The following is a 13,301-nucleotide window of genomic DNA, read 5'->3' on the forward strand; positions in this document are numbered from 1 at the left end:
AGTTTTAATTGATTTGGGCATCATGTTTGGCACAGGCAGGGTGGGCAGAAAGGCCTTCCCCTGTACTATTTTTTGCTCTATAATGCAGTAGCAACTTACAATGGTGCAGTTTAAAAAAAACTTTCTCTCCAGTTCCCTTCAGTCAACATTTCCATGTGGAGGTGAGTGTAAACCTGTGGCTAATTTTGTATGACCTCTCTCTGTGCATTATAAATCTCCTCTCTTTCCACCCCCCCCCCCACCAAATAAATAGTTGGAGAAACACCCCTTGCAATTTAGGTTAAATATTATTTTAATATTTCTCGAATGGCTTTCAAATCGCAATACCCGGGTATCCCTCCTGGGACCTAGTGCGATTATTGGGTCATGGGTGCAGGTTGCACCTTTCAAATCGCAGATGGACCTATCTGTTAACTTGCCAACCCGACCATTTAATGGCGATCCCACCCCCACAATGACGCGGTGAGAGGCGCATCACGCCATGTCAATCGCCACCCCTGTCAATCGCTATCCCCAATGTCAATTGCCACCACCCACCCCAGCACCATGGCTCTGCCGTGTATGGGGGAGGGGTGCTTGCTGCCACAGCATGCCGCTCAGGTTCGCAGCGACGGCTCAATGCGGGAGCGCCAGAGCAGTTCCAGCGGCACGAGAGATTATGGGTAAGGGAGATTTCCCTTTTCAAACTGCCAGACCAGAATGCCTGGGTAAGTTTTACTGGGTTCCCTGAACACCTCTGAGGTCAGTCAGGGACTAAGTTAGGTTCTCACTGAGTTGATCGGGTTGGACCCTTTCAAATTGCCCCTTAACTGGGTTGCTCTCCGTGCAAATTGCCCAGTTAACCCTATTTTACACGGCAGTTTGAAGGGAGTTATTGAAAGTAGAGTTGAGTCTGTAAGTCTGTGAGCATCCAAGACTACACCATTGAAATCTTGTTATCAGTGTTTTACAGCTTTAAATCCCTAGATATAAAAGCTATGAAGCAGCATGGCTTGGAGAAGGTTATTTACTGAAGAGTGTTTGTGTTCCTATCTATAGCTGGAAGATGACATTGTGGTGAGACCCAATTATTTAAGCACAATGAAGAACTTTGCCCTTCAGCAACCGTCCGAAGAATGGATGATTCTGGAATTTTCCCAGCTGGGGTTCATTGGTAAGCACCCGGTATTAAAATGTACAATTTGCTTCTTTCCTAATCTCCTCCTACACTAAAAGCCCCAAACTCAGGATTGGATGGTTAGCACCATGCTGTTACAGCATTAACGACCCAGGTTCAAATCCCCCCCCCCCCCCCCCCCATGCTCTTTGTAAGGAGTTTGTACGTTCTCCCTGTTTCTGCCTGGGTTTTCCCCGGGAGCTCTGGTTTCCTCCCACCCTTCAAAAATGTTGTAGGTCAATTGGGTAATTGGGCAGCATGGACCCATTGGTGGAAGGGCCTGTTACCATGCTTTCTCAATGAAACTAATACAATTTTTAATCGTGATACCCTGGCACCACAAGCATTAATATTTGCCTTCAAAAATCCATTAAACCACATGATCATCTTATCTCCTCAGTTTCTGACCCTTTCATTTTAATCTTGACATTTGATTACTAATTTCATTTTCCATGCTGCTTTCAAGCCTATTCCTGTTCTCAACACCAAAAAGAGGTCTAGGTGCCACAAGACTCGCACCCCCAGGTTCAGGAACAGTTGCTCCCCCTCCACCATCAGACTCCTCAATGACAAACTCAATCAGGGACTCGTTTATGGACTCTGACTAGTGCACTTTATTGATTTTCTTTTGTTCTCTCTGTATTGCAGTCAGTTTGTTAACCTATGTTATCTGTTTACAGTTTGTTTGATTGTTTATATGTTTTTACAGACTATTTTTGCACTACAAAATGGTGGTAATTCTGCTGCACCCGCAGGTAAAGGAATCTCAGGTGCATGTGATGTCATAATTCTGAAATATGATGCTAGTTATTCAATACGGGGAGAAAAATGCTGGAAATAATCAGGATCAGGCAACATCAATACTTTTTTGTTTGCAAGAAGCATTGAGTGGACACTATTTCCAAAGCTGTTTTTCCTTTGCAAATTGATCATAGCTGTGAATTGTACTTTGTTGTTCATGCCTTAGTGTTGGGCAATTTGTTTAACAGTGATTGTTTGGTCAAATGACAAGCAACACACAAATGTGCTGGAGAAACTCACACACAGCATCCACAGGACGTAAAGAGTAACCAACGTTTTGGGCCTGGGCCCTTCAGGGCTAAGCAAAAATAGGCAGGTGTCTGAATAAAATGGTGGGAGCAGGAGGAGAGGAGACACTATAGACCATAAGACATAGGAGCAGAAATAGGCCATTCAGCCTTTGCACTGCCATTTTCCCACCCAGCACCACTGCCTGGCTTTCTCCCCATTACCTTTGATGCCCTGGCTAAACATGAACCTATCAATCTCTGCCTTAAATACACCCACTGACCTGGTCTTCATAACCATCTATGGTTGCAAATTCCATAAATTCACCACTCTCTGGCTAATATTCCTCTCATGGTCCAATGACATTGCTGTTTGCTTTACCACAACTCAGTTGAGGTTTTGAAGAGAACTCCAGAAAATGAAATGATCAAATAATGAGCTACTGCAGGAACTTGGGGAGTGAGGCAGCATCCATGAGGAGAAACTTCCAGTCGGGTCCTAAATGTTGACTATCCATCTCTCCCCACAGATGCTGCCTGGCCTATTGAGTTCCTCCAGCAGCTCCTTATTTTGCTTAAGGTTCCAGCATCTGCTGTTTTTGTGTTTCTGTACAAGTGAAGTGCACAGCTGGACAGAGCATTTGAAGGACTAATGATCAAGCCGATAAACTTTGATCACAGTTTTCTTCTCTGCCCGTAATGAGGAGTTTGGATGGAGGGAACAGTGCCGTGCCTTTCCACGTGGTGCAGAGTTCAAGGACTAGAGGTGCCGTGCCTTTCCACGTGGTGCAGAGTTCAACGACTAGAGGTGCCGTGCCTTTCCACGTGACGTGGAAATGTGCCACGTTTCCAGTGCCGTGCCTTTCCACGTGGTGCAGAGTTCAAGGACTAGAGGTAACGAGTGTAACATAAAAGTGACCTGAGGAAAGACCTTTCCAAACTGCATGGGGTGAATCTGGAGCATACTGCTCGCAGAAGTGAGGAGACACAAGACAACAGGAGCAGGACTACACCACTAGATCCTTTCAAGTCGGCACCTCATTCAAAACAATGACGGCTGAATTATACTTTTTATCAGTTCCCCTGCTCCTCAATCCCTCAATCTTTCAGAAAAGTATTTAACCTCTGGACAAGTTCCACTGTTCCCTTCAAGAGAGAATTGGATAAATCTCTGGTGAGGAGAAACCTTGCAAAGCTGCAGACCAGAGGCCAAGTGGGAGGAGGTAGCAAGTTGTTCAGATGGAGTCAGCACAGATGTAATAGACTGAATGGCCTCTTTCTGTGCTGCAGCCTTTGTACAGAATCATAGTCAGGCCACTATTGACAGCCAGATTCCAAACTTCTAACATTTCTGAAGTGTGTGTGTTTGTGTGTAAATACAGTAAAATCCCTCTTATCCAGAATTCAAGCAACCAGCAGAAAGAAGCGGAAAATACAAAGGTTTAAAATTGACGTGCCTCGCCATGAGTTCACCAATCGTGCTTATCTGGCATCTACCAATCCCCATAGTTGCCCCGAATACCAGGGGTTTCACTGCATATCTATATTTATTTTTGCAGAGTTTTTTGGAATGAACTCTCTTGGATCCCAGTTACCTTGAATGACAAATATTCCATCATTTTAGGCAGTCCATTCAGGATAATTCTGTAACTTTGAGTGCCCATTACAAAGAAGCTTTTGGGAATTATGGAAATTGCCTCCAGGACAAATGTTTAGTTCAAAGAAATATCTGCTGGTTAGTGAACACAACTCGAGAACCATGTTCACATTCCTGGTTGTGGAAATGTTGCTGGGATGGGCCAGTTACATGAAGATCATGTTCAGGATCGCTTATTTACATTTGTAGCTTGCTTCTTTTGTTCATGTGAGACAGATGCACACATAAAGAAATAAGCTTTATAAAGTAATAAATTATTATGTCTTCCTCCGTTCACAAACATTAATAACTCATGGTTATTAAATTTTCAATTTTGATATTCACTGCAGATTGTTTTTAACAGATTGAGATTTGTGTTCCTTTTATTATCCAGCTCGACTTTAATCATTAATAAAAGTAATCGCTTACGATGAAGAAACAACAGAGATGACTGTAGATTGTGGGTATTTGCCAGGCTGGTGGTGAATTCGATGAAAGAGGTTGCAAACTCATTGAGCAGTGACAACAACAGATTCATTCCAATCACCTAACAAAGGTTAGGGGAGTGCTAAGACTCGATCCCAGCCGGCCTGGGGGAGTGATGAGACCCGAACCCATTTAGACTGGGGGAGTGATGAAACTTGAACCCAGATGGGCTGGGGGAGTGATGAGACTCTAAGCCAGACAGGCTGAGGATGTGATGAGACTCTAACCCAGACTGGCTGGGGCTGGGGGGGGTTATGATTTTTGCTGCTAGTGTGTGAAGAAGGATGCAAAAGTCCTTGTCATGGTTCATCCCCAGCAGCAGTGGGACAGAGGTCTCTCTGATCTATGGGCTGTTCCGAGGGACACATAGAGTCAGAGATCCAGAACTGCTGGAAGACCATCAACTCAGTGAATGATGCACTGGTCTGCCTGGAAACTGTTGGTCTTTCAGCTCACAAAGAAGTCGGTGAGGGAATGCTGTTGACTGGCAGAATTTCTACTTATCTGTAGTGCTATAATCTGTACTTATCAAAAGATACGAATACAAAAGAGAAAAATGTAAATAAAGAAGCACAAATAATCTGATCTCAATACAGAAATAAATATTCAATAATCAATAATGTGCAAATAGCCCTTAAACGAGTCCCTGATTGAGTTTGTTCTTGAGGAGTCTGATGGTGGAGGGGGAGCGGCTGTTCCTGAACATGGTGGTGTGGGTCTTGAGGCACCGATACCATAACTCTGTGTTATGTCATAGATAACGGGATAAATCACCAAATAAATCAACAAAAGTACTGAAGAAACTCAGTATGTCAGCTGTTTAGTCTTGTTGTATATGTGCACTCAAATGATAAGGAACTCAAACCTATCTATGGAAAGCAATAGGCAGTCAGCGTTTCCAGACTGGGCTCTTCTTCAGGAGTAGGTGGAGCTCAGGCCTGAAATGTTGACTGCCTATTGGTTTTCATGGATGCACCATGATCTGCTGAGTTTCCCCAGCACTTTATTGTACTACTCTGGACTGCAGCATCTGCAGACTTTCTTGATTACCTTCAAATAACCAGATTGTTTTAGCAATTTTTGGTTGAGGGATAATCTTCCCCCTCCCCAGGACATGTGGAAGAGCTCCCCTTGTACTTTCTGGGCAAACTATTCATGCTGTCTGTGGCATCAACATAGGTGGTCAGCTGGATTCTCAGTTTCCCATCCCATGCAAACAGTGCATCACTCCCTCAGTAATAGACCAGAGTGACAGATCTTGTGCTTGAAATCATGAATCTGTAACCTTCAGAGAGAGCAACAGCCAACACCTTCAGTGTGACAACCTAACCTATCGTATGGATAATGTTGGCTTGTGCTATCGAAGAGAACCCTGTGGAATGTGAACTCTTAGCAAACTCCCAGCACTGGGTTTCTTTCTGCATATTCTGATTCAGTTTGCAACCACTATACATTTTATTGTTTTCATTTTTTGCTGATGGCTCGTCTTGCATTTTCCCACTCACAACCTTTAGCCTTGGCATGTCACATTGTTTAAAGAAATTGTTAGATTGTTTTGATCTTTGAAGTTGTGTCATTAAGAATATCTCCCTTGGGCTTGAGAAACTCAATCTTGAGCAAACAGTGAGAAGCTGGAGGGACTCGGCAGGCCAGGCAGCGTGTATGGAGAGAGATAAACCATCGATGTTCAGTGCAATGCATAAAAGTGCTGGATGCTGTGTTACCTGCTGAGTCTCTCCAACACATTTGTGTATTGCACAAGGCCCCGGGGTCTGCAGATTTTCTTGCTTAACATCAACGTTTCAGGTCTGGATCCTTTCTTTAAAATCTCTCAGGCTTTTATTGTTCAAATTTATCACTTTAAGATATATATTTGAAGTGTTTAAAACCATTCAGGGACATATTTAGATTAGAAGAGATTTAATTTAATTTTGGCAGTCCTTGGAACCAACATTATGGACCAAAGGGTCTGTTCCTGTGTTGTACTGTTTTATATACATGATCTGTGTGGAGTGCGATGAGAAGTTGGAGATGTGGGCATGTGATGGGGAAGGGTGCCGAGAACGAGGAGCACAAGCTTAATACGAGGACCAAGATGATCAAAGTTTTGCTCCAAATCTAGCAACTGCAGCTTCTTGTGCAGCCAAATAATGTAATCCCTGAACTCACCCTGTCAGTGGAGGTCTACTGATAAATCTGATGATATCAGGCCTCTGCCGCTCTTGTTCCTTCATTGGAACTAAACTGTCATCTTTCTCCACAGATGCTGCCAAACCCACTGAGTGTTTCCAGAATTCCTTGTTTTTAATTTAGATTGCCAGTGTCTATAATATTCATTACCAAGTGATAGATTTCCCCATCATCCAGCCTCCACTTAACTGAAAATGCCACTTGCAGCAGTCCCCTATAGCTGCAGGCTCCCTTATGTTCCTTTGTACCTGCTGTCTAGTGCTCTGCTCTGTCAGTCCTGAGACGTTCTGGCCAGAAAACGTGTGGTGTTAATACAGACTTGCTGTGAAGTGAAAATTGCACAGCTGTGGTTTGATCAAGCTAGTGGTCCAAGGTCTTTAAGGATCAAAATGAGGCAAAATTGCATGCAGAATGATGCAGTGGTGACTTGAGGCAAGGAACTTGCGCAGTCTGTGGGCCTGCTGAAGACTGCGGTCAAAGGTCTCACATCAGGCTATAGTCTGCTCATATCAGAATTTATTGTCATGGTTAGTGAGACATGGTTGCAGGAGGGATGTGATTGGCAACTGAATATCCCTGGGTTTCGTTGTTTTAGGTGTGATAGAGTCGGAGGGGCAAGAGGAGGTGGGGTTGCATTGCTTGTCAGGGAAAATATTACAGCGGTGCCTAGGAAGGATAGATTAGAGGGCACATCCACGGAGGCTATTTGGGTGGAACTGAGGAGTAGGAAAGGAGAGGTTACACTTGTAGGGGTGTATTATAGACCACCCGGAGGGGACCGAGGCCTAGAGGAGCAAATCTGTAGGGAGATAGTAGATATTTGTGATAAGCACAGGGTTGTAATTATGGGAGATTTTAATTTTCCACATATAGATTGGGAAACACATTCTGTGAAAGGAATGGATGGGTTAGAGTTTGTGAAATGTGTGCAAGATAGTTTTTTACAACAATATGTAGAGGTGCCGACCAGAGAAGGAGCAGTGTTAGATCTACTGTTGGCAAATGGGATGGGTCAAGTGACGGAGGTTAGTGTTGGCGAGCACTTCGGGTCCAGTGATCATAATGCCATCAGCTTCAATGTCATTATGGAAAGAGAGAAATCAGGGCCAAGGATTGAGGTTTTTGATTGGGGAAAAGCTAGATTTGAGGAGATGCGAAAGGACTTGCAGGGTGTGCATTGGGACAATTTGTTTTATGGGCAGGATGTAGTAGAGAGATGGAAGTCTTTTAAAGATCAGATTTTGAGAGTGCAAAAGCTTTATGTTCCTGTTAGGTTAAAAGGAGGGGCAAAAGGTTTGAGAGAGCCGTGGTTTTCAAGGAATATTGGAAACTTGGTTCGAAGAAAAAGGGAGGCGTACATTAGATATAAGAAGCATGGAGTTAAGGAGATGTTTGAAAGATACATTGAATGTAAGAGGAATCTTAAGAGAGGAATTAGGAAAGCTAAAAGAAGGTACGAGAAAACTATGGCAAGCAGGGTGAAAACAAATCCAAAAGAGTTCTACAAATATGTTAATGGTAAGAGGAAAGCTAGAGACAAAATTGGTCCCTTAGAAAATCAGAGTGGAAAACTGTGTGTGGAACCTAGAGAAATGGGGGAGATATTGAACAGTTTCTTTTCTTCGGTATTCACTAAGGAGAAGGATATTGGGAGATGTGGGATAAAAAAAGCAAATTGGGTAAATATGGGGAATATAGAGATTACAAAAGGTGTAGTTTTAAGGCTTTTGAAGAATATAAAGGTGGATAAGTCTCCAGGACCAGACGGGATCTTCCCCAGGACATTGAGAGAAGTGAAGGAGGAAATAGCAGAGGCTCTGGCGGTAATTTTTCGAATGTCATTAGATATGGGGATAGTGCCGGAGGATTGGCGCATTGCGCATGTGGTTCCGTTATTTAAAAAGGGTTCAAGGAGGAAGCCTGGCAACTATCGGCCTGTAAGTTTGACGTCTGTGGTAGGTAAATTAATGGAGAAAATTCTTAGAGATAGTACTTATAAACATCTGGATAGACAGGGTCTGATCAGGAGTACTCAACATGGATTTGTGGGAGGAAGGTCATGTTTGACCAATCTGATTGAATTTTTTGAAGAGGTGACTAGGAATGTGGATGAGGGTAGCGCAGTGGATGTTGTCTATATGGACTTCAGTAAGGCCTTCGATAAGGTACCACATGGAAGGTTAGTTAGGAAGGTGCAGTCTTTAGGTATAAATTTTGAGATAGTCAAATGGATTGAACATTGGCTGAAAGGGAGAGGCCAGAGAGTGGTAGTGGATAATTGTCTGTCAGGTTGGAGGCCGGTGACCAGTGGTGTGCCTCAAGGATCTGTATTGGGCCCATTGTTGTTCGTTATATACATTAATGATCTAGATGATGGGGTGGTGAATTGGATTAGTAAATATGCAGACGATACTAAGATAGGTGGAATAGTGGATAATGAAGAAGGTTTTCTAGGATTGCAGAGGGATTTGGGCTGCTTAGAAAAGTGGGCTGAAAAATGGCAGATGGAATTTAATGCTGATAAGTGTGAGGTGCTTCATTTTGGTAAGAAGAATCAGAATAGGACATATGTGGTAAATGGGAGAGCATTGAGGAATACAGAAGAGCAGAAAGATTTAGGAGTGACGGTACATCGTTCCCTGAAGGTAGAAACTCACGTGAATAGGGTGGTGAAGAAGGCTTTTAGTATGCTGGCCTTTATCAATCATTGCATGGAATATAGGAGTTGGGAGGTGATGTTGAGATTGTATAAGACGTTGGTGCGGCCTAATTTGGAGTTCTGTGTGCAGTTCTGGTCGCCTAATTATAGGAAGGATATAAACAGAGTGGAGAGAGTGCAGAGAAGGTTTACCAGAATGTTGCCTGGGTTTAAGCATCTGGAGTATGGAGAGAGATTGGACAGATTGGGTCTTTATTCTATGGAGCGTAGAAGGTTGAGAGGGGATTTGATAGAAGTATTTAAGATTATGAAAGGGATAGACAGAGTGGATGTGGATAGACTATTTCCGTTAAGAGGAGGAAAGATTAAAACAAGAGGACATGAGTTAAGAATTAAGGGGCAGAGGTTTAGAGGTAACATGAGGGGGAACTTCTTTACTCAGAGAGTGGTAGCTGTGTGGAATGATCTTCCGGGAGAAATAGTGGTGGCGGAGTCAATTGTATTATTTAAGAAAAGGTTGGACAGGTATATGGATGAGAGGAAGATGGAGGGTTATGGGCATTGTGCAGGGAGGTGGGATTAGAAAGGGGTGTTTGGTTCGGTGCGGACTAGAAGGGCCTAATGGCCTGTTTCCGTGCTGTAATTGTTATTATTATTAACAAGTCACAAAATTCGTAGTTTTGCAGTAGCGTCACAGGGCAAACATATGAACCACCTTACAAAAATAAATGGAGATGGTGCACAAAAAGTCCAAGTGGTTCATTGATCATTCAGGAATCTGATGACAGAGGGGAAGAAGCTGTCCTTGTCCTGCTGAGTGTTCGTCTTCAGGCTCCTGTACCTTATCCCTAACGGTAGCAGAGTAAAGAGAGCATGACCTTGGTCTTGGGGGTCCTTGAGTATAGCATCTGGCTCGAGACTGGCTGAAGGGGTACCAGGAATTGGAACCAGGGTGCTGGAGGCATCCTGATCGTGTCAGAGGTGTGCATCAGGAGCTTGAGTTGCCAATGGTTCGGACTGAAGGCTTTGTGTCTTTGTGAGCTGAATCCATGGACATTCAGTGACCCTGGGGGGACTCCCTTTTGATTTTCTTTCTCTGGCTGTATGTGAGGAGGGGGGGGGGGGAAGAGGGGGCGGCCAGGCGTTTTTTTTTCTAATAGTGAATCTTTGCCTGTCTTACAGTAGACGAAAGAAAATTTTGTGTAATACCACATTCTCTGTTTTATTACATGACAATGAAATAATCTTGAAAATGTTCCTGATGTAAAACGTGGAATTGTAATGTTATTAGGTAAGCAGCTGGATGTGTCTTTTAGGAATTTACACCAGCTGTTCACTCCCTTTACAAGTAATGAAAATGTATAATATGTTTGACATTAATCCTTGCAACAAATAAGATTGGCCAGATAAAGGAACATCTGATCTGATTTAACTGTTATGTGGCCTGGATGTATTTAAGAGATGGTTATAGCACAGCCCTTATCACAGCACCAGCATCTGGGGTTCGAATCCAACGCTATCTGGAAGGAAGTTTATGTCTTCTCCCAGTGTCTGCATGTGTTTCCCCAGGGGCTTCAGTTTCCTCCCACCCTTCAAAACGGACAGGGGTTGTAGGTTAATTGGGTATAATTGGGTGGCACGGGCTCAAGAGCCAGAAGGGCCTGTTACTGTGCTGTATGTCTAAATTTAAAAAAAAAATATTTCACTACTTTTCAATCACCACACTCCTGGTTCTTTCCTCCTGCTTCATTGGTGCTGAAGTTACACAAGTTTGATTATTGTTACTGCTGGTGATCATGAGATCTAAACATGGGCAGATTAGAATTTCTCTAAACCTTTTATTTTAATCAACCAGTTTTTTAAAATACAAACAAATGATGGAAGGAGCAAGGTTGTGCTAAATGAGTTCATGCAGTCTCAGGGTTATGTAAGAGTGCCCCAACCTCCCCCTCCCTTCTTCCCCCATCCCCTTCCCCCAGCTCCGTCTCTCCCTTCCCTGTCTCCTTTCGCACAGACGTGATCAATTCTCACCTCTCCCCTCATCATATCCAATGAACCCCTTGTGTCGGTCTGGATTCCTCTCCGGCTGCACTGTCTGTGTTCTGAGAGTTCCTTCTCTGGCTCATTCTGCTTTTTCCTTGAAGAAAGGCTTAGGCCTGAAATGTCGATAATATATCTTTGTCTCCAATGGGCACTGAAAGACCAGCTGAGTTCCTTCAGGATTTTGGTGTATTTTTTACCAGCATTGAAGAGAAATAGCCATAAACTAACTTCTCCGTACGTCTCTATAACTACCCATATAGCAACGCACTATTACAAACTTGGTCTAATCATTTCATTGAATAATCTCCTCTTATACAGGTACTCCCTGACTTGCAACTTCAATTCATCCGCAAATACAACTGAATTTTTTAAATATAAGAAATTTCTTAATTTATACAATTGATGTTGTATTTGACAAAGTTTAACAGGGATACAGGGCATGTATGAGCCAAAATGTGCATGCTTACCTTGTTATAACATAACATAACAACCAAAGAAACAGGAGCAGGAGTCGACCATCCGGCCCGTCGAGCCGCTCCACCATCAATAAGATCATGGCTGATCTGATCATTGACTCAACTCCGCCCACCTGCCGATCCCCCTTAATTCCTTTTTTATGTTAAAGTCTATCTAACTGAACCTTAAATATGTTTAATGAAGTAGCCACAATTGGTTCCCTGGGCAGAGAATTCCACCAATTCACCACTCTCTGGGAAAAACAGTTTTTCCTCATGTCTATCCTAAATCTACTCCCCTGAATTTTTTTTTTAATTTTTAATTTTTTAAAATTTTTCACACTATGAACCATATTGACCAAAATACACACAAACATTTCCCTCTTGAATATACACAGTGTCATTTTCTCCCCTTTCCCCCCACTTCCTTCCCTCCTTCACCCCCCCTCCCCACCCACTAAACGTTCAACATATACAATACATTAAACCCATTAAATAATGAAAATAAACAAGAAATTTGTGTCATCTACTTTTACACACTGGGTCAGTTCATTTCGTCTTCTTCTGTCATTTTAGGGGGTGGAGGTCCGCGGTAGGCCTTCTTTGTTGTGTTCCATGTACGGTTCCCAAATTTGTTGCAATACTGTGATGTTATTTTTTAAATTCTATGTTATTTTCCCAGTGGAATACATTTATTCATATCCACGTACCATTGCTGTACTCTCAGGCTCTCTTCTCATTTCCAGGTTGACATTATTACTCCCTTGAATCTTGAGGCTGAGTCCCCTAGTTTTCTGGTCTCACATACCAGTGAAAACAATTTTCATGCCTCTATCTTATCTGTCCCTTTCATAATGTTATATGTTTCTAGAGGATCTCCTCTCATTCTTCTGAATTCGAGTGAGTATAATCCCAGGTGATTTAGTCTCTCCTCATAGGACAACCCTCTCATCTCTGGGTTCAACCTAGTGATTCTCCTCTGGACGGCCTCCAAGGCCAGTCTATCCTTCCACAAGTATGGAGACCAGAAGTGCACACAGTTCTCCAGGTGTGGCCTCACCAGGACCTTGTAGAGTTGCACCATGTCCTCCCTGTTCTTAAATTCAATTCCTCTAGCGATGAAGGCCAACATTTCATTTGCCTTCTTAATAACCTGTTGTACCTGCAACCCAACTTTATGCGATTCATGCACAAGCCCTCCCAAGTCCCTCTGCACTACAACATGCTGCAGTTTTTCATTTAAAAAATAATCTGCTCTTCTATTTTTCTCACCAAAATAAATGACCTTGCATTTACTAATGTTGTACTCCATCTGCCAGACCTTTGCCCACTCACCTAACTTAACTATATTCTTCTGGAACCTTTCCACATCCTCTGTACAATTTGCTTTTCCAGTCAATTTAGTGTCATCCGCAAACTAGGCTACACTACACTCTGTCCCCTCTTCCAAATTCAGTGTAAATGGTGAACAGTTGCGGGCCCAGCACTGTCCCCTGTGGCACCCCACTTACCACTGGCAAATCAGAAAAACACTCATTTATCCTGACTCTCTACCTTCTGTCAGTTAACAAATCTTCAATTCATGCCAATATACTTCCCCAACTCCATTCATCTGTATCTTATTGATGTCTCTTATGCCTTCTGGAAA

General features: G+C 43.0%; 1 protein-coding gene across 4 annotated transcripts in view; it reads left to right on the forward strand.

The window, feature by feature from the left end:
* mgat4b (alpha-1,3-mannosyl-glycoprotein 4-beta-N-acetylglucosaminyltransferase B) overlaps positions 1-13,301 on the forward strand; it is a 166,950-nt gene that overhangs the window by 118,859 nt on the left and 34,790 nt on the right. For all 4 annotated transcript variants that reach the window (XM_069897971.1, XM_069897969.1, XM_069897970.1 and 1 more), the window contains one exon: positions 1,039-1,153. In XM_069897971.1, coding sequence (XP_069754072.1) covers positions 1,039-1,153 — 115 coding nt within the window. The remainder of the gene's footprint in view (positions 1-1,038; positions 1,154-13,301) is intronic.

Source organism: Narcine bancroftii, chromosome 9, assembly GCF_036971445.1.
Source record: "Narcine bancroftii isolate sNarBan1 chromosome 9, sNarBan1.hap1, whole genome shotgun sequence".
NCBI classification, from domain to species: Eukaryota; Metazoa; Chordata; class Chondrichthyes; order Torpediniformes; family Narcinidae; genus Narcine; species Narcine bancroftii.